The 16,588-nt window shown below is 40.1% G+C and overlaps 1 protein-coding gene across 3 annotated transcripts in view; it reads right to left on the bottom strand.

Moving 5' to 3' along the window:
• Positions 1-1,444: 1,444 nt before the first annotated feature.
• Positions 1,445-16,588, bottom strand: part of NR3C1 (nuclear receptor subfamily 3 group C member 1) — a 54,699-nt gene continuing 39,555 nt past the window's right edge. For all 3 annotated transcript variants that reach the window (XM_081900807.1, XM_081900808.1, XM_081900806.1), the window contains 3 exons: positions 9,526-9,656; positions 8,458-8,615; positions 1,445-7,983 (listed from right to left, as the gene is read on the bottom strand). In XM_081900807.1, the coding sequence (XP_081756933.1) occupies positions 7,831-7,983; positions 8,458-8,615; positions 9,526-9,656 (442 nt within the window). In that variant the 3' untranslated portion in view covers positions 1,445-7,830. The remainder of the gene's footprint in view (positions 7,984-8,457; positions 8,616-9,525; positions 9,657-16,588) is intronic.

Below are 16,588 nucleotides of genomic sequence, written 5' to 3'. Positions count from 1 at the left end.
ATGCCCAGCATTTTAAAAACAAGCAGTACTTGCAAAGAACACAGAATAGACAAGAACAAGATGATATGTCACTTCAAGAACATTTCCACGAAGCATGGGGATTGCAGAGACCTGGTAGAATCATTCTAATAAAGAGCTAGATGGTCACCTCTTCACACCACCGTGATGTTTGCCTAATAGGGCAATTTTTACCAGCACACCTTTCGTATAGATTTTGAAACATCTGAATTGGCCTGAATCACTTTAGAGGTCCCCAACTTCAGTTCCGGTGCTTTGGAGAGATCCCCCTTCAGCTCAGACAAGCCTGAAATTTGTCCAAAGTGCCCCCACTTTTGGGGGGGGATCTGTTGCACATGCCTATCCTTTACAGGTTATTGGGTCTGACTCTCAGGTAAATGAAAGCCACTGCAAAGATCTCTCTGGAGGCTAAAGCGAGACTTAGGCTGCAGCCCCCCAATCTCCCAAGTTAATAGAATTTTTGTCATTCTTTTTATGCATTTCACTGCAGGTGTTGCTCCAATTTAAATGCGGCATTAGCAAAGTTGAAGGCAACTGTTTTATAGATTTCACCAAACTATTTCATTAGAAGCGCAACTGCATTTGTCCACTTGTTTCTTTCTAAAACAAATTAAGTTGTTTTGCCAACTCACTTAGGTCATTAGCACGGTCTTTCAGCAGCTTTGGTTGCCTTGGTTCCAATCCATTAATTTAAAACTGTGGCTTCAGTGAGATTCTCATTTGTGACTTAATGCTTTTATTTTATCCAAGAAAGTCCTTTGTCTCATTCTGCAGTGAACCCTGCTGCTTTAACCCTGACCGGAGGTTTTGTTTCACTTAGCTGGCAACGGAGCTCAGGTTCTGTCATTCACACACACACATTTCTTTTAAAACCCTGTTGCATGCCTTCCTCATTTAGTGAATTACTGTATTCTCAGGAGGCTATTTCAGGAGCAGAAAGCGCTCTATTGTGTTCAATTTGGGGAATAAGCAGAATGGTTGCTCGTCTTTAATTCCTGGATTCTTCATCTGCCCCCACTGGGATAAGGAAGGGTGGGTCAGGTCACTGCCGTCATATTTAAAAGGTATTAACTGCTCTCAGGAGGTATAAAACTGTTCTGTTCGTGCTTGTTCCCTCAACCCTCTTGGAAATTCCAAGAATCTGTCACCACCCTGATAATTCGGAGCGGGGAGGTGGGGAGAAGATGGTGGAGGGGTTTCGTGTGCAAGATAAAAATAAAATTTCAGTCAAGTTTTTGGCATGCTTCTGCTTGTATTATTTTCACTGACAGTACTCTAACGCAACCACACACAGACTCCCAGGTAAATGTTTATAGGATTGCAGCCTTAATTTTTGTAGGTTAATAGAAGGCTGAACTCCATCTGCAACGCACTGTACAAGAAACAAAACAAAACAAAAAACCCTACTTCAAAGGGTATTTGAACATGTAATGAAAAAGCAGGTTTTTATTATGTCATTTTGTCCATTATTCAGCATTGCTGTAAATGGCTTACATTTACGGCAACTTCTGTACAGACGTGTGGCTTTGAATTTAATAGAACAGCAAAATTTAAAATGAAAAATAAATGCTCAACAGTTCCACACAAGATTTTACAATCCAACATTTCACTGTGTAGGTGAAAAGACATGGTTACTACAGAGTTATTCGGCATGAATAAAAAACTACAACTTTTTATTTTTAAACAGGAGTCACTTGTTTTAATTTTTTTTTACACTGTTTAAAATTACTGTGATAAAAATAACAAAAAAAGCTTTTTAATAATGCCATACACCAGCATAATATAGGATTTGTCCCCATTATATATCTTTTGTATAATATACAAAATAGAACGTTGACACACTATTGAATCCGTGCTATTAAGCCTGGGCTTGTATGGTTTTGGGGGGTTGGGGAGGAAGGAGGCTATTTTCACACACGCAGCCTTTTTACCAGCAAACAAAAGCCTCAAAAAGGGCCCTTCAGTGTTTTCCAATAATATGAGGCTCTATTTCTTGCTTGAAAGTACGGTTCCTACATTGACAGCAGTAGCATAAAAATGTGTGTACATTCAGGGCAATTGTGCCCAATTGGTTTTAATATTGACCAGGCAGTGGTGGATGAGGCTCAATTCTGAAAGAGGCTGGAGACTCTGGTCCCTTTCCACAAAGTACTTAAGCACATACTTTATCTTGCAGTGGGTTCAAAACGCCAGGGCCTTGCCACCCATTCCTCGGATGTCTCAACCCTCCTACACTTGAGGGGCCAGAACTGGCCCCATGGGCTAGTCAAAACATGCAAAAGTTTTCCCCTCCCCTGAAATCGATTTCATTTGCCATGCATTTGCTGAAAATATTGGGAGCCTGTTGTTCTGTGATGTCCAAATACCACCCCATGTTTCTATGGGCGCTCCAAAAGGATTTGCCGACATGTCATGCAGGGCATAAACAGCCCCATCACGATAAAAGCTTTGTGTAAACACCACAACAGCAACTTAGTGCTGATGCAACAGTAAAGCTAAGGAGGCATTAACTACCCAAGTTAATTTTAAAATTTTAACTCTTATGTCCAAAAGCTTACACAGCACCAGGGAAAGCATTTGTGTAACAGTATGCCAGGTAGGTTCTATAAAAGTTCTTGGGCTTCTGCTTGACGAAGCGGAAGAACGTCTTTGGATTTATTTTCACTTTACTTTGGCACTAAAGTATAACACTACTTGTCAACAGAAGACACCTTCTGCAGACACAACTGTAGCTCTGGACCCAGCTTTTCTGTTGGAGCGGGGGGGGGGGGGAGATGCATCTCTCAAAGGAGATGTTAAAAACTGTAGAAATTACAGACCTCCCCACCCCACCAGCTACCACCCACCTGTACATTTAATATGGTTTTGTAAATAGTACTTAATTTTTTTAAAAAAAACTAAAACAGGTTTTGCCTGACAGCATTTGATTTAACTCATTCTTTGCAAGTGTAGAAGGGTTAAGTTCTTTGCATAATCAGCATCGGAATACACACTAGGTTGAAGAATTAAGGCCCCACTGAGTTTCTGCATGCTGAACAAAATGAAGATGTGCTATCCTATCTCGTGAGCCTGCATATTTGTAATCGCTCCACATGATGTGCGTATATGAATATGGTAAATGGGACTAGCCTCGGTTCTCAGTTCTCCACCGTCTGCTTTCTTCCCACCTCTTTTCCTAAGACGCTGTTATTTTGTCAAGTTAAGTGGCTGTGTTTCTAAAGGTAGGCTGGCACTTGTTCCCCCAGTTGTGCGCACTTTCTCAGCCTCTGCTGTTTTCAAGGAAACTCAATGCTGTATTTTTGGTTTAATACGGTACGGCTGGCAAGATTGGCAAACCAATCCTAAGCACATTTGCCTGGAAGTCAGTCCCAAAGATTTTATAGGACTTACTTCGAAGTAAGTGTGCTCAGGCTTAAGGCTAAGGCTCTGTTACTTTAGTGGTGTATAAGTGATAAAATTTCCTCTCTCCGTTTGCATGCCCTAACATATCCTATGAAAGGCCATTCCTATTAGTTTCCAAGTGCAATTCTAACATACAGCATGCATATCTGGGGCTACCCATGTTATTTCTGTTAGCATGTTGTGGCAAGGCACTGAAGAGACAGAAGTCAGAATATTCCCTGCTTTATTTGAAGTGCTGATTTTCCCCAGCATGAAAAAGACTAGCCAGACAAGAAACAACATACCTTTTGCTGATGCTTATGTACTTTAAATGGCTTGTACTTATATTCTTAACAGCACATTTAAATTGAAAGTTCTTTTCCAGAATCAGCATTTTTAAAAAGTGAAATCAAAGTCCAAAAACTGAGCAAAAATACATGAAATCAAAAGAATTAGAGCCTCTTTTCCACCGCTGAAGTACTTGTTTGCACATAGTCATAATATTGATTTCTGTATACCTCACTTGTATAGGTAAACCACCATAAATGCGTTGTCCATGGATGCAGTGCTAGCTTCCTTAAACTTGGACTAAAATGTTCACTACACATCAGTTCCCAACTTTCCAAATTTTCCTTTGAAATAAAGACAGGGTGCCATGATTTATCTTTTCAGGAACCTTTCTGAAACCAAATACTTGAGTCTCTTAGCATTAACTAAAATCAGGCAGAATACACGTTTTCATCCCAATGGTTTGCAAACTAATGTTAAAATACTCTCTGAAGCTTAGATTAACTGTTAAAACATACATACTTTAAAGAGCTTATTCAAGAAGAGAGACAGGTTTCTTACCTGTTTCTGGTATCCTTTGAGTGGTCATCTGTGCATAACACAACTGTATTCTATGCAGAACATGTTTAGAACCTTCTAGAGCCCTAGCCAGGGAGCTGGTGCTCCTATGGAAAAGTTCACAGAGAGAAACGCAGGCAGCACATTCTCAAGGCGGTGCGCTTGCCCTATCCCCCCCTCCCCTCCCCACCCCAGATAATTGCAAAGAGGCTCGCAGCACCGGAGGATGAGTTACTTGACAAAAGCTCTGTAAGGTTCTCAAGATGCTATGCATAGGTGCAGCACCCAATTGTGGGACTGCACAGAGATCAAAAAGAATGATTACTGTTATTAAAAGGTAGTATTTTACTTGAAAGTAGCTGGGGATTTCCATTTATAAGCTTAACGTTGGTTGTTGGTGTTTTGTTTTGTTTTTTAAAAAAAGATTTAAAAACAGATAGTTCAGGTAAAACTCCTATTTTACCAGGAACATTTTTGTTGAATAATTAGAAATGTTTTTAGTAGATGGTGAACAACCTATGCTCTATTATTTACATATTGCTGGTACCTGTATGCATTTTAACTGCCAAATTTGTCTCACTGTTTTGCGGTGCTCTGTGAGGCTATATGTGAAAGTAACCCCATACATAGAGAAGTGTGGACATACGAACACACTGCTTTATTTTTTGGGGGGTGGGATAGGGGGAAGGGTCAAATAAACCTGCACATCTGCTGCAGGTTTAGTCCTGGAATGTGAGGGGACCAAGCGCACGGGCTGGGCAATTAAATTGAACCTCCAGCTCCCGTGTTTTTCTTACAGCGGACTAATGGATTTAGCTTTCAGCCCGAGGAACTCCCACCGAATATGGGTAAGTGCCTTTAAAACAAAAAGGAAAGCAAAAGGAAAAGGATAAAAAGAAACAAACGATAGAAACACACCAAGTAAAACTAGAGTACCTCTTTAGATACTTCAGAACAATGCTGCCAGGATTAATACTTCCAGACAAACCACAATTTGTATGGGTTACCATTTAACACATTTGTGACCCCTAGAAAAAATATATCACATGTCATGATAAAGCAATCTGTCATCTAAAAACCATTCTTATGATACACTATACAAGCTATTTTACAATAATTTGATAAATTGCTTTTAAAGCTGTAGTAGCCCTTCCTTCCTTTTTCAAACTCTACCAAATGATATCTATTTGAAAATATAACTAAAAAAATATTAGTAGCATCATATTACATTTTGATTGTTAACTCCTGTTAAGTAATTAAACCCCCATTAATTTCTTTTTACAGAAATATCCAGGCCACTTTGAACAAAAATATTTTTTCTTTCTTTCTTTCGAGTGGCGTAGCATTTACAATTTTCTGAGAATTCCTAAGGTGCTCAGAGGATAGGCTACTACAGCTTGCAAATTGTTTTAAAATATAAATCAATGATGACAAGGAAAAATTCACAAGACTTACATGGTTGTAAATTCACAAGACTTATATGGTGGTTGTTTTTATGGCACACTAGTAGTTTGATGCAGAAGGGTTGGGAGACGTACAGAGACAAAGCTCTAGTCTACACCACTAAATCAGTAGCGGAATTTTCGTGTTCTCCAGGAAACAAGATAGGATTGTTTGGGTGACGAATGAAGTGAAAATGGGGGTGTAACAACACAAGTTTTGGGTTTTTATTTTCCAGAAGTGATTTGTTTCTTTCTGTAGTTTGGTCTATTTTATTTTCTGCATAAAGGTAAAAATCTTATTTGAAGTAAAATCTTTTAAGAATCATTATAATACTAAACATAATATATACTGGGCATAATTACATTTTTTTTTTTGTAATTCAATGATATTTATGTATATGTATTTATATAAAGTATGTGTACGTGTACGTATATACACATATAGAGTTCCTGACTACTGAAGTCAACAGAAATTAACCATCAACTTAAAATAGAGTCAAGATTTTGCCCAATCCGGGGAGTGATCCACAAGCAGAAACTGGCTTCTTTCTACTCATTGTTCTGCTTTACTGGGGTTCAAAAAGCTGCTGCAAAGGTAGGCTTGGGTATGTGTGTTCAGGACTCGGGGCACTACTGCACTGGTGAGGCATGAGCTGCAGTACTATCATCTCATAAGGCAGCCTTGCCATCCTCCAACCCCTTCCCCAGAAGGTCATAAGAAGTGGCAATGCCAATCACATCTTAGGTTGGAGGGAGCAGAGTCTCTGGAATGGCTACACTGGCTGTAATCCAACAATTCTGAGAAACCCAAGGAGGCAATTGCACAGCTTTGCACTTGTGGGGAAAAAAGATGAACTGATCATCAATATTGTCCTCCAAATAATTTTTTAAAGCACAGGTTTTGCTACTTCTCAGTTATGTCCAAGGAGAACAGCAGACATGCCAATTTTGGTGCACCTCAGTTTTGTTCTGCGTTGTGACAGCTGCTCTGGATTGTGGCCACTGTATATATAATATACACTGATGCACACAGAAGTACACACTCATATGGCAATAGACTGAGTATGGAAAAAGTTAATTTTTCCATGTAGAAGTAAACTTTTAAACAATTATGCATATTTTCCTGAAGGTTTCCTGATGGGCAGTCAAGACTGATGTTTTTACTGTCAATCCAGCCCAAGAATCTTACAATTATGGCTATCACATTAAATGTAAATATCTAGTATGCTTTGTTTTAAAAACAAAAAAGTTTTTGTTGACAAACCTGTTTAAGACAGAGCTAGTTTGCAAGTAGCTCACAGAATCTTTGACCAATATCAAAAGTATGCATGTCCAGTGTTCAGGTTAGGTTTGGATTACATTTCAATCCCTCCCACCCCACCCCTGCCACTGAAGAAAGCTGATTTTTATAGGCCAATTTTAAAAGGTGACATCTAAAAGGTGACTATGACAGTCTTGATCAGGTTAGAAAAGTCAACCTATATTCACATGAGTATACTTAAAAGATTAATATCTAGAGGTCATTAAGCTATGAGCTGCCCCACTTTAAAAAAACAGCTGTACAATAGGCATCTTGACGTTTTACAAAAATTATGTAAGAAAAAATGAGCAAGCTTAGTTCACTGTATATAAAGTTAAAGGAAATTGCTAAAACCAGACAGTAATAGCTATAAAAGGCACAACTTCCCTTTTCCAATATACAGTTGTAAACTTTCTTCATGTTACATGCATAAATCAAAATGCTACCTTAACTATACAAAAAATCTATACCAAAACAAAAACCTAGAAAATGTTATCCAGCCAACTGCAGAAATTCCTAGCAGAATGTTGACAATGTAGATTCTGAACTTGACACTGCTGTTTTGGTATATCCTATCCTGTGAATATGATGGTGTTTCTGGAGGGAAAATCCCAAATCATATTTCCTTCTTTTCCTTCTTCCTGTAATCATTCAGTTTGAGGCATCTGCTTCTGAAACCTAGGTCTTGGCCCTCTGTAAACCACATGTAGTGCATAATTACAAAACAAAAACAAGAACACCCAATATAGTTGCAAGGACAAAATTAACAAGTCTTTTAGTTTGTAAAAAAGAAGCTATAATTGACTTTTTTTTCCTTAAGGCATTATTTCTGTATTAAGGCAGTCACTTCTGATGAAATAGGAGTTTCTTGATATTCCCATTTGAATATTTTGGTAACTGATTGCTGATGATTTCTGCCAACATTTCTGGAAATTCAATACTCATGGATTTATCCAAAAACGTTTGGAAGCAAAAGCTTAGAAGATTCTCAACCACCTGCAAATGATAAGAGAATAATTTCGTAAAGGAAGCCTGAATTATCAATACAGTGTAGTATATATAAAATGCTACAAGACGTTAATATCACAGCACAAATTAAAACTGGCAAAAGAACGCTGGATTAAATCAGATTGCAAAGCTGCTTATGAGTAAAACTCTTGTTATAAAAATCCACAATGAAATACTGACATATAAAATGCCATCAGGATCCTTCCCACAGGGCAGTTGGTTCCACAGGCCCTGTGAGGGACACACTGATGTCGTCTTTGCCTGCATCACTACTTACTAGGATACTTTACAATCAATGGCCTAGCAGGGGCAGTGGGAGAGTCCAGAAAGATACCTTTCTGAAGAACCTTAGCTTTAGAATCAGGAAAGCTGTGCCTAGATGGCTTTTTCATTGGCCAGGTTTCATCCACATTGGTACTATCCCCAAATTGCACAGAATCAATGTATGGAAGCAAAACTTACATCATGCATGGAGTCCAAAAGTTTTGTCAGTTGATAAAATCGCTGCCAGTTCTGGCTCGAGTTTCCCTCTCTCTTCACTATAGCTTTCCCCAGTTCTTTGATGTAGGTCATCCGAATTTCATCAAACAAAGCCTGACTCCTCAAGCCCTCCTTAGGAACTGAAATATTGAGATTAGTTTTTAGATCACCTGAGTTTGTAAGCGCCCTACAACAGGATTTCTATTTACCTTAAACCAAGACAAGAGAAGTTAGAATCATGGTTTTAAATTGTGGATATTTATGTAGACAATTGCAGAGAGTTAAGAGTTTCTGCATAAACTGTGAATAACACCATTAAAAGGCCGTTTTGGTTTTGCAGTCTAAGACAGTATGTACCACAAGGAAAACCAATACCCACTTGTGCACTAACCTCTCAAATTATAGGAAATTCTAAGTGACCTTGTCCATAGAAATAGTATGGTTGTAAGATTTTGCACCATGGAGATTAATGTTTCCTGGATTCATCCATCTACCGTGTCCCCAAATGGTTGTATTTCCAGGAAGAAATAAATGGCTATTGATTCTGTTTATTCTTCTAGTGTACCTAGAAAAATAAAACTCCCTTCTACTGAAAAAGCTTCTGCAAATTTCTCCTCCACAGGACTCTACTGGGCTTTGATCACACCAGAGACTCATCCCTATTATCAGAGTCAACTTAAGTCTGAACAGAGCTTCCTTGTCCAAGCATTTATGTGCAAACTGCCACTTTCATCAGCTCTCCAGCTACCACAAAGCTTGAACCCATTTAGGAATTGAACATTTTAGTTATTTCTGGTGGCAAAATCGGTTTGGTCCAATAGATATTGTGACAGATTGTTAATTTCAAAATAATTTTAACATGCTTTTTGGACTATCAATTACGAGGTGCACAAATGCTGACCCAAGACTGACAAAATGTGGTGGCCACAGAACTCTCTAATAAAGTGGATATGAGAGTTCTAAATTCAGTTCCCAGATCAGTATTGAAGAACTCTTTAAAAAGTGGTTGGTTTTTTTGTAAGAAAAGAGGAAGCACCAATGTTCACGTACTTGTAGAGAGAAGCAGCAAGGTTTTCATGCAGAGATATTCCTCATATGAAACTTGAAGGCGTGCTAACTCATTAGTAACCATCAGCAAACGCTTGCATTGTTCATACATACAGGGTAAATTCATTCTCTGCCTGAGGAGTAAATAGAATATACACATCTGAATCAGTACAAAAAATAATAATTTGAACCTTGTTTACCAGTAAGGAGATGTCTCTATTTACATGAATTCCAGAAATTATAGGCTGGTAAAATATGCATACTTTTTCCAAATGAAGTCGCAAAGCAACGCCTTTAAATAAACTGCAGTTTTAATATTATTGTGAAAGGTTTACTCATAATAGTAAAATGGTATTTTATCATGAAGGGTAAAATAGATATTTACAGAATTTCCCTTCTGACCTTTCTGTTGTATAAGTATACAATCTTTTCTTTTTAAAACTTATTGCACTTATGGATTCTCCTATACAGTGGACGCTCGGATTGCGAACGTGATCCGTGCGGGATGCACGTTCGCAACCTGCAGGAGTGCATGTGCGGGTTGCGATTTGGTCGCATGTGCAAAGCGAGATTTAGTGCTTCTGTGCATGCACAACCCTCGGAAGCGCAACCCAAAAAAATGCAGTCTGAAGCGTTTGTAACCCAAGGTGTGACTGTATTCCGTGTTTTACAAATCGTCTAGGCATAAGTTATTAACAAGGCAACACAATAAATACAACAGCTAGACTTGTAGCCACAGATGACCAGGAAGGAATTCCATACTGATGACAGAGTGGGTTGGCAAAGGAGGAACAAAACCCTCTACTCCTTCTCTGACAATCCATGGGATTGGGGATGGCTTTGAAGGAAGGAAGCCAGTTTATTAACACTTTCCCTTATCTACTAGCCTGTTGAGAAGATATTTGAATTTCTAGGCTGACCACAAAGAAGCAGGTAGGTTACTAATGTAAGCGTCTCCCCTTTGTCTCTAGAGAAAGTTTAAGCCAATTCTTAGGACTTTATTTCACCTTATTAAATGTTTGGGCTGGATATTTTATATACTGGCTATTTTTAATGGCTAATAAAACAGCAAGATCAGTTCAATTCTAGAACTGTGTTTGTTGAATTAATATTGCTTTTTTCTATTTTCAAATTTATATGCCTTTTGCACTTTGACAGCAGGGTGTAGCTAGCAGAAAGGCCCACACCCTGTGATATGTTTCTGCTTGAAGAGGATATGGGGCGTAGCTTTGAGACTCAAGATGTGCTAAGCTGTAGGTCATATTTTAGATGCTTTGAAAGCCTGCAATTTTAGAATCCTGTATCATTACTTGCCACAATTATCATGCAGTACACACTTTATGTGAGAGCTAGTATAACTCCTCCCCAATACAAATGAACAGGGAAAAGTACTAGCACTTCCAAAACATGGGGGTGATATCCATCCCTGTTAAACTGTTCCCACTAGACCTTTCCTTGGTTCAATCCACCTAAAGCTGTTCAGACCATTGAAGATCCTATCAGCCACAATGGCTAAACAGAACCTCTTTGTTCAGAGACAGCACACCTATGAATACCAGGTGCTAGTGACATCAACTGCCATAATGCCTTGCTTGTAAGCTGCCCAGAGGCAATTTTCTGGCCACTATTGGAAATAGACTGCTGGAATAGATGGAGACAACTTGCATTGAACTTATTTAGTAGTCTTGGGCAGTTACTTATTTCAGCATAGCTTAGCTGTTTGGAACATGGTGCTGATAACAGCAATGTTGCTTATTCAATCTGTGAATGGGACAGCTGCATATACCTGCATTGCAGGGGGTTGGACTAGATCCCTTGCAACTCCAAAATTCTTTGACTCTGACCCCACATTGGCTGCTGCAACATGGACAGGATGTGACAGGAGCTGCTATGACCTCCTGATCCTGGACACATTTTCTGGCTCTGACCTCAGATTTGGTTTGAGGAGGACTTGCTCTTTGCCCCAAGGCTGCCAGAACCTGAACAAACATCAGGTGCAGGGAGCTGGACCTTACAGAGTCCCTTGTAAATGGCATTATGTTTGCAAACCACCTTGAATGGCTAAAAGTGGAAAGGCAGGATATCAATCTTTTAAAATCAAATCATTCAACCAGCCAACTCCACACTAAAAGCAGAGGAAGAAGTAATTTGCTGAAGGTTCCATCTGAGCCCCAAACATAAAATCCACAAAAAAAAAATCCCTTTCCAAAAGTTCCAACTACTGGCCCAACATATACTTTCCAGTAGCACCTTAAAGACCAACTAAGTTAGTTCTTGGTATGAGCTTTCGTGTGCATGCACACGAAAGCTCATACCAAGAACTAACTTACGTTGGTCTTTAAGGTGCTACTGGAAAGAATTTTTTTTGTTTTGACTATGGCAGACCAACACAGCTACCTATCTGTAACTGGCCCAACATATGTCGCACTGCTCTAGTGTTCTTTGTGCTGAACTGTGTTCCTAAACTCAATTCAAAGTGTTCATTAATATATTTAAAGCCCCAAACAGCTTAGTTCAATATTATTCAAAGAACCCCCTGCACCCATGTAGTGGTGTCTATATTTTAAAATCTAGTTCAGAAGGCCTGCTTCAGCACCCACCAGATGGGTGAGGATATGGATTGGTGGTAGTTAACGGGTAGGGTCAAATCATTTATGTGTTGTGCTGGTTATTTTAATGTTACTGTTTATTGTAATTTTATGTATTATTGACTCCAAGCAGCTCCAGGTGGCATACATAACCACCGGAAGTCAGTTATACCCAAGTTCACCCAGTAAGCTTCATGGCTGATTGCAGATTTCAAAACTGATATGCCGGGTCCTAATCCAGCACTTTATCTACTATACCACACTTAACAGCTACTTTTTGAAGAAAAACTTTTATGAAATACGCAAGCTGCTTTGTGAAGGAGAACAAGCATATCTCCAATAAAATAAATTATCAGATGCTAGGGACAACCAAGATGGAAAGCCTATTTCCTTCATGGCCATCTTATGAGTTTCCAGAGGAACCAGAATAGCTCAAGTCAGCCTTTCCAAATCTGATGGTCTCCAGATCTTTGGCTCTCCCAACTTTCATCAGCTTCAGCAAGCATGGCCAATGGGATCTGAAGTGCAAAATATGGGGAGGACATCAGCTTGGGGAAAGCTGGCAGCTAAATTTAATGGGTAGCTTTTGTTTTAATGAGTACTTTGAATTTGGGGAAGTGTTTGATTATTGTTAAGTTTCATCAACTAATGTTTCCTAACCAGTTGATATTGACCATTAAATTGTGCTAAATAGCTGCACTGTGCAATTAAGGAGCACCGGGAATAGGGGCTGCTTGTAACTGTGGCCTTAAAGTGCACAAGTGAGAATAATTATATAAAATAAGCATGAACAGTGAGTTACATTCCTACAGCTAACCTTCTCTTCTAGGAAAATGAATAATTAGTAATGATATGGTGCTACAGCAAATCTGCAGTGTAATTACATTATAACTACCCTGCAATTACAATTCCCACTTCCTCCCTGTGGTATATGTTATGTGAATACACTTGCTCCTATTCTGAGTATGTATATTTATTTTTGAATAGCTTAGACTATGGGTTCCTAAGCAGAGCTATCTATTCAGAACATAAATATAATCTTGGTGGTCCAATTTTTCATTCTACAATTGCCTTACATCTGCTTCAGCTAACTTGCTATAGCCATAGGTTGGTAACCTACCACTCAGATTACTGCAATGCATTCTACACAGATCTACCCTCCAAAACAGTCTGGAAGCTTCAGTTGGTCCAAAATAGGTTGACTAAGTTATGGATGGGGAGCTGCCCAGGGTTGTTGGGGCAGCCCAGTCAGATGGGCGGCATATAAATGAAGTAGTAGTAAAAAAATGAGTGAGTGAATGAATGAATGGGACTGATAAATATAATTATATCATACCAGTGCTTGATCATCTGTAGTACCTTGTAGTCAAGTTTCCAGTTCCAATTCAAAGTGCTGGTTTTAATGTTTAATAACCTAAATGAGTTGGGGCAAAGCTACTTCTGCAATGCCTCATCAGAGGTCATTCTCCAGGTTCCCCTACCTAATGAACTGAGGCAGATGCCTACTATGCAGGCTCCTTGAGTAATTTTAGTTTGAGGGCTACAGCTTTTTTGGTAGAAGAGGTTATATAAAGCCCTGTATATTCTTATTTTGCTAGATAAGTTACCTGAAATTATTATTTGCTTAATAGATGAGAGGTCATAGATCATTTCCATTAGTAAAATTACTGGTTAACCAACAGTTATCCATAGGTGTGAAATTAAATTAGCAAATGGGAGATGGAAAAGATTTACACCATCACTAATGGAAATTTATATTGTGCAATACAGAGTTACTACATGCCACTTGCAAGTCTCATAAGATACAGTAGCCTACCAACTTGTATTTCCTGTTTCTCTCACACACGCACAGAGCGAGCGCTTTGTTAAGGGATTTTAGCAAACAGCACTTGGCCAGGAGATAAGCTCAGATATTGCATCCATGACTGATTAAAACAAGATCTATTATGGACTGATACAGGAATGGGGAGTTCAGAAATAGCCACATTTTCATTGTGCAATTTATAATTGAAATGCTCAAATATTCAGGGAAATGATCAGCATTCCAAGGAGTAAAAATTGCTGGGAAACCAGATTACTTCTTCCACAAAGGTCTGTCCCTCCTCCCAAGCTCAAATGGAAGTGCCAGCCAATATTCCTGAACTAGTGCCAATACATCTATTCTGCATTCCCATTATAGTGAAAGTCTGAAAAGGCAGATACCCTCCCGCAATTCACAAACTACTCTGAGAAACACCTATATTTCTCACAACTTCACTTATCAGATGTTTCATTTAACCTCATTAAATGAGACTGAAAGTGGTGAAAATTTAATTCACGTATCTCTCCTTTTCTCACTTATTTCCAGACCTTCACTTCACAGAACTAGAAGTGCATAGATATCCATCAAGCTGCATAACAAGGACTATGTATGTGGAGTCAGCAAAACAGCACAGGGCACCATGGAGCTGGCTAAGACTACAGTCTCTCTGCATGCAGTTTCCTGTCAGCTGGGTAAGCAGCACCTCATAGTCTCTTGTAAATGTAGATGCTGACTAAAAGGCTGCAGCAGTATTTTCTTGGAAATAATGTTGTTAATTAAAGATGGTGGGTATTTTTTGAAGCATTCATTTATAGATAAATAAATGCCCTCCCATATTACGATGCTTCCTGTTATTTAACCTTTTATGTGTTTTTGTAGTATAATACAGTGGTGCCTCGCAAGACGAAATTAATTCGTTCCGCAAGTTTTTTCTTCTTGCGAGTTTTTCGTCTTGCGAAGCACGGTTTCCCATAGGAATGCATTAAAAATCAATTAATGCGTTCCTATGGAGACCGCTTGCCAGGCTGGCGGTGCAGAGAAGGGCTTTCCTCCCCACCACAAGCCTTCAGCACAGGTACGGGAACAGAGGGGAAGGCGCACAGCGCTTCTCCTCTGTTTCCGGGGCTTGTGGTGGTAGGAGGGTTTTTCCTCCCCACCGCCAACATTCAGAACAGCATTCTGAATGTTGGCGGTGGGAAGGAAAACCCTCCTCCCACCGCAACTCTTCAGGACAGGCTTCTGAAGGCTGGCGGCAGGAGGAGGTATCTCCGCCCCACCGCCAGCCTTCGGAGCAGCCTCCCGAAGGCTGCCGGTGGGGCGGAGAGACCTCCTCCCGCCGCCAGCCTTCGGAGCAGCCTTCCGAAGGCTGCCGGTGGGGCGGAGAGACCTCCTCCCGCCGCCAGCCTTCGGAGCAGCCTTCCGAAGCTTTCCGAAGGCTGCCGGTGGGGCGGAGAGACCTCCTCCTGCCGCTAGCCTTCGGAGCAGCCTTCCGAAGGCTGACGGCGGGAGGAGGTCTCTCCGCCCCACCACCAGCCTTCGGACAGGTACGGGAACAGAGGGGAAGGCGCACAGCGCTTCTCCTCTGTTCCTGGGGCTTGCGGTGGGAGGAGGGTTTTTCCTCCCCACCGCCAACATTCAGAACAGCATTCTGAATGTTGGCGGTGGGAAGGAAAACCCTCCTCCCACCGCAACTCTTCAGGACAGCCATCCGAAGGCTGGCACGGGGAGAAGGGCTCTCTGCCCCATCGCCAGCCTTCGGAGGAGGTCCGAGGACAGTGGGGAAGACGCGCTGCGCTTCCCCGCTGTCCCGGAGATTTCCCTATGGGCTTTCATCTTGCAAAGGAAGCCCATAGGGAAATTCATTTTGCGAAGCGCCTCCAAAATGGAAAACCCTTTCGTCTAGCGGGTTTTCCGACTTGCGAGGTGTTCGTCTTGCGGGGCACCACTGTATATTCCTTTTTGTTTGAAGTTGCTACCCTTGTCAATTTTATATTGGTGAAATCCTTGGTATCTGCAGATGATCATGTACTTTAAAACTATATCCCTGTAGCATTAATGGGTGGGCAGAAAAAGTGGATTGTCTTAGCTCTTATGGTGGCTAAGAAACTTCTACTTCGAGATTGCAAGGACAAAAATCTATTACACTATAATCTGAAGAGTTCATTTCATACAGGCATCAATCTTCTGTGGTTACCTATTTGGAGAGTTTATATTAACTTATATGCTTTATTTAAATGGCATCTAAGTTATGAAGTTTATCCTGTGAACTGCCCTGAGACCTGCAGGTATAGGGCAGTATACAATTTTAATAATAATAGAAATAAATAAAACCATTTTGATTGGTATAGGCAGTTTCCTATATTCCTATATATGGAAGGGCACACCTGCCTAGCCAGCCAAATCAACCCTGGTGATCAATGGGGTGACAGATGTCACAGCCAGATCGCGCTCACATATATGGTGGGTTAACCAGAAAACCTCAGCATCAATCTCCTTTCATGAAATGCAACTAGAATACAATAATCAGAATCAGGAAGAGCACAGTATATCTCAGTAAGCTATTTTTCAGCTTCCTTCTCAATCCACATAACAGAATAAAAAAACAATAAATTTAGCTATGATGTTTTATCACTCAGTTTTTGTTTTTTTTAAAAAAAAATAATTCACTGTTTGCATT

This window comes from Podarcis melisellensis, assembly GCF_964234715.1.
Source record: "Podarcis melisellensis genome assembly, chromosome: 2".
NCBI classification, from domain to species: Eukaryota; Metazoa; Chordata; class Lepidosauria; order Squamata; family Lacertidae; genus Podarcis; species Podarcis melisellensis.
This window is presented reverse-complemented; position numbering and strand designations above follow the sequence as displayed.